At 37.9% G+C, this 3,897-nt stretch overlaps 1 protein-coding gene across 1 annotated transcript in view; it reads left to right on the top strand.

The window, feature by feature from the left end:
* LOC569391 (uncharacterized) overlaps positions 1-3,897 on the top strand; it is a 5,711-nt gene continuing 1,814 nt past the window's right edge. The window contains exons 1-3 of the mRNA XM_692772.10: positions 1-64; positions 1,085-1,233; positions 3,201-3,897. The exon at positions 3,201-3,897 is cut by the window's right edge and continues 1,814 nt beyond it. Coding sequence (XP_697864.5) covers positions 15-64; positions 1,085-1,233; positions 3,201-3,897 — 896 coding nt within the window. The 5' untranslated portion in view covers positions 1-14. The remainder of the gene's footprint in view (positions 65-1,084; positions 1,234-3,200) is intronic.

Below are 3,897 nucleotides of genomic sequence, written 5' to 3'. Positions count from 1 at the left end.
GTGACGTCATAACGATGCGCCACTCTTGTGCTGCGATTCTCACTTGTGATTCAACTAGAGAAAGGTTTGTTGTTTTAAAACTTTCGTGTATATAAAAACCGATTGATTAAAGTTTCAGGTAAATGTAATTTCAATGTTTCATTGAAATGTTTGACGCTAAATTCTGTCGTGGAAAATTTTATTTTACCTTTTATACAACGTCGTACTATATTTACTCACAGTAATGAGGGCTATTGTTTGGACAAAGTACCAGAAAAGTGTGTAATAAGTGTTTTAATAAAGGTTTAATTTATTAAATAGCATAATGTCGTTCCATTATATGTATAAATCACTATAAGAAATGGAATACTAGTTTTAATCAGGTTATATTGAGGTAATGTTGGTTTTATATTCACACAATCATTCATTTTAGAACAGTGAGAACTTGTGATGCACTACTTTGAATGTTTGGTTTTATATAGCATGTAAACATGACTGCAAAACAACATTAGCACTATTTATCTGACTGTGAACGTTGTTTTACTTTAAACATAGAGGTAAAGTTGGTTTTATATTTGGATATTCAGACATTTTCAGAATGTATTTTCAGAGAAGTATTCTTTGCAAATTCTAAATAGGAAAATCATATTAGCTGCAAATGACCATCAAAGTACAACATTGTTCACATTTAGATAGTGTTAATGTTGTTTTCAAGTCATACTTGCTCGCTAATTCCTATCGAATATTCAAAGTAACATGGTAAACAATATAGAGACTGCTAAATAAAGGAATGTTCAAATATAGAGCCAACTTTACCTCTATGTACTTTGATAGACATTTGCTGATGATGTGATTCCACTATTTATAATTTGCAAAGAAAACTTTTATGAAATTTTATTAAGAAGTTTAATGTGCAAATAAAAACTTAATTTAACCTAATTTCAGGTGATTTGTGGCAATTTTTTCTTGCTCAGACTTACTCTTTTACCTGATTTTCTATATTTTTTTGTTAATTTCATTAATGTTAAAGAGAAGTTATTTTATTTCTGTTCATTCTTGTATTTATTTAAAACAAAACGTTTATTGTTTTGTTCATTTTAAACAGGATAAAGTGTCCAAACGCAGAGAAAACTCCTGCTGAAGTAACTGATCTCCACACTGTTATAAAGATGGCGTCTATTAAAGTGGAGAGTGAAGACCTGAAGATTGAAGAAACATTCACAGTCAAACAAGAAGATCTGCAGGAACACACAGGTTGGTTTACATTCTCAAAGAACAACTCAGTCATTTAATCATTCAGCTATATTTCAATGATAAGAATATTTAATTAAATCCATCTTGCAGCCCTGAGTGTGCTGCCTAGTTCTCCTAAATGAGTTTGAGAAGATATCCGCTGTTATGACAATGATGTTGACTTGTTACTTGCCGTTAACATGTGTCATGTTAATAACAATTCCCATTTTTTAATCAACTTCTTTATGGGTTTAAACCTGAGCCAGTATTGGGCAAGTTATTTTAAAAAGTAGTTGTTACTACTTGTAGTTGTGCACAACTACAAGCATGATCGCGTCCATTAAATGTGCCTAAACTAAGCGTTCTGAAGTAGGGCTGTATTTCACAAGCAAGGATTCTGACACAGCAACGTGAAGCAGACGCTTTACAAAAGTTGTGTGTAGGGGGAAACATGTCAAACTTAATGAAACATTTGACGGCTCATGGAAGCAGCTTAAAGGCATAGAAAGGAGACTTCATCTGCCACTGTCCCTACAGTACATTTACATGGACACCAATACTCCGATTTTATGATTAAGATAATACAGATTAAGAGTCTATCATGTAAACAGCGATTTTTTTATTTTTTTTTTTATTTTTTTTTATTTATTTATTTTTTTGATTACCTTAAAGCAGGGGTGCTCAATCCTGTTCCTGGAGATCTACATTCCTGCAGATTCCAGTTGCTACCCATATCAAACACACCTGCCTGTAATTATCAAGTGGTGTTCAGGTCCTATTTAATTGGTTCAGGTGTGTTTGATATGGGTAGCAACTGAAATCTGCAGGAGGGTAGATCTCCAGGAACAGGATTGAGCACCCCTGCCTTAAAGGATCACCCAAGTCCTGAAAATGTTTCTTTCCGTTCGCCATGCGCTATCAAATTCCATTAAAACATCCTGAATGAAAATATGCTGAATGAGAGTGAACTGCTGACCTGCAGGTAAAGTCTAAATATTAAAAATTAAACACTCGAAATTGCGTGAAACTCTGGAGGAAATGCAGAAGAGCCTGGGGATGCGACATTAAATGTTTTTTACTGAAACTTTCCTTCTAAAAGCGCGTCCTTGGTCTTATCTAAATTTTTATGCACGTTAAACACATGCCGGGCCAGAGCAAGCTGAACTGGCGCTCTAGGCAAATGGCAAACATGCCGCAATCAACCCAAAAATAAAAAAGTGACCGGTTCGCGGATGAAAGTGAGGACTGGGGGGGTTCGCTCACTATTCTGCTGCCCAAGGCGGCCGCCTAGGTCGCATCTATGGATGCGCCAGCCCTGAACACACGTCATCCACATTCATTCATTTTCTTGTCGGCTTAGTCCCTTTATTAATACGGGGTCGCCACAGCGGAATGAACCGCCAACTTATCCAGCAAGTTTTTACGCAGCGGATGCCCTTCCAGCCACAACCCATCTCTGGGAAACATCCACACACACACACTCATACACTATGGACAATTTAGCCTACCTGATTCACCTGTACCGCATGTCTTTGGACTGTGGGGGAAACCGGAGCACCCGGAGGAAACCCACGCAAAGGCAGGGAGAACATGCAAACTCCACACAGAAACGCTAACTGAGCCAAGGTTCGAACCAGCGACCTTCTTGCTGTGTGGCGACAGCACTACCTACTGCGCCACTGCCTCGCCCATGTCATCCACAACAGGAGATAAAAAAACTAGCTGCTTTATTTATTTATTTTATTTATTTTACGGAATATTTCAAATTAATCACCTGCGTTAGCACGCTAATTTTGACAGACCTAATATATATTACTATTTGTTTTTGCCATGAATTTAGCCAATGCTGCTGATATGGCATTAAAACCTAAATAAATAATAAATATATGGTAAGGCTTTTTAAATTTTGGGGTTAAATATTCATTTCATGCTTGTCACATTCTGCCTTCATACTAAAGTTCACTTCTGTTTTTTTATTTTTCTTTTAGACCTGATGATGCTGAAAGAAGAGACTGATGAACTGAATGAAGCAAAAGAGAAACACCAAGGCATAACGACTGATGACAAACCCACACTGACCAAGAAGACTTCACGCGGAAGACCTCGGAAATCCAAATCTGAGTGTAACTTCACTTGTCGTCAATGCGGAAACGGTTTCAGTCGAAAACACAACCTTAAAGTCCACATGAGAATTCACACTGGAGAGAAACCTTACACCTGCGAACAGTGCGGGAAGAGTTTCTGTCAAAAGCCAAACCTTAAAATTCACATGAGAGTTCACACAGGGGAGAAACCGTACACCTGCGAACAGTGCGGAAAGAGTTTCACTAAAATTCCTGGCTTCAATGCCCACATGAGAATTCACACTGGAGAGAGGCCGTACACCTGCAAACATTGTGGGAAAGACTTCTATCATGCAGGAAACCTAGCAGTGCACATGAGACTTCACACTGGGGAGAAGCCTTACTCTTGCCGTCAGTGTGGCAAGAGTTTTAAGCAAAAGAGCAACCTTGAAGTCCACATGAGAACTCACAACGGAGAGAGAAGTTTTACTTGCACACAGTGTGGGAAAAGTTTTTCTCGAAAACAAAACCTTACCATCCACATGAGGATTCACACTGGAGAGAAGCCTTACATATGCACAAAGTGCAGTAGAGGTTTCATACGCAAGAGCACACTCAAACA

Source organism: Danio rerio, chromosome 4 (assembly GCF_049306965.1).
Source record: "Danio rerio strain Tuebingen ecotype United States chromosome 4, GRCz12tu, whole genome shotgun sequence".
NCBI classification, from domain to species: domain Eukaryota; kingdom Metazoa; phylum Chordata; class Actinopteri; order Cypriniformes; family Danionidae; genus Danio; species Danio rerio.
This window is presented reverse-complemented; position numbering and strand designations above follow the sequence as displayed.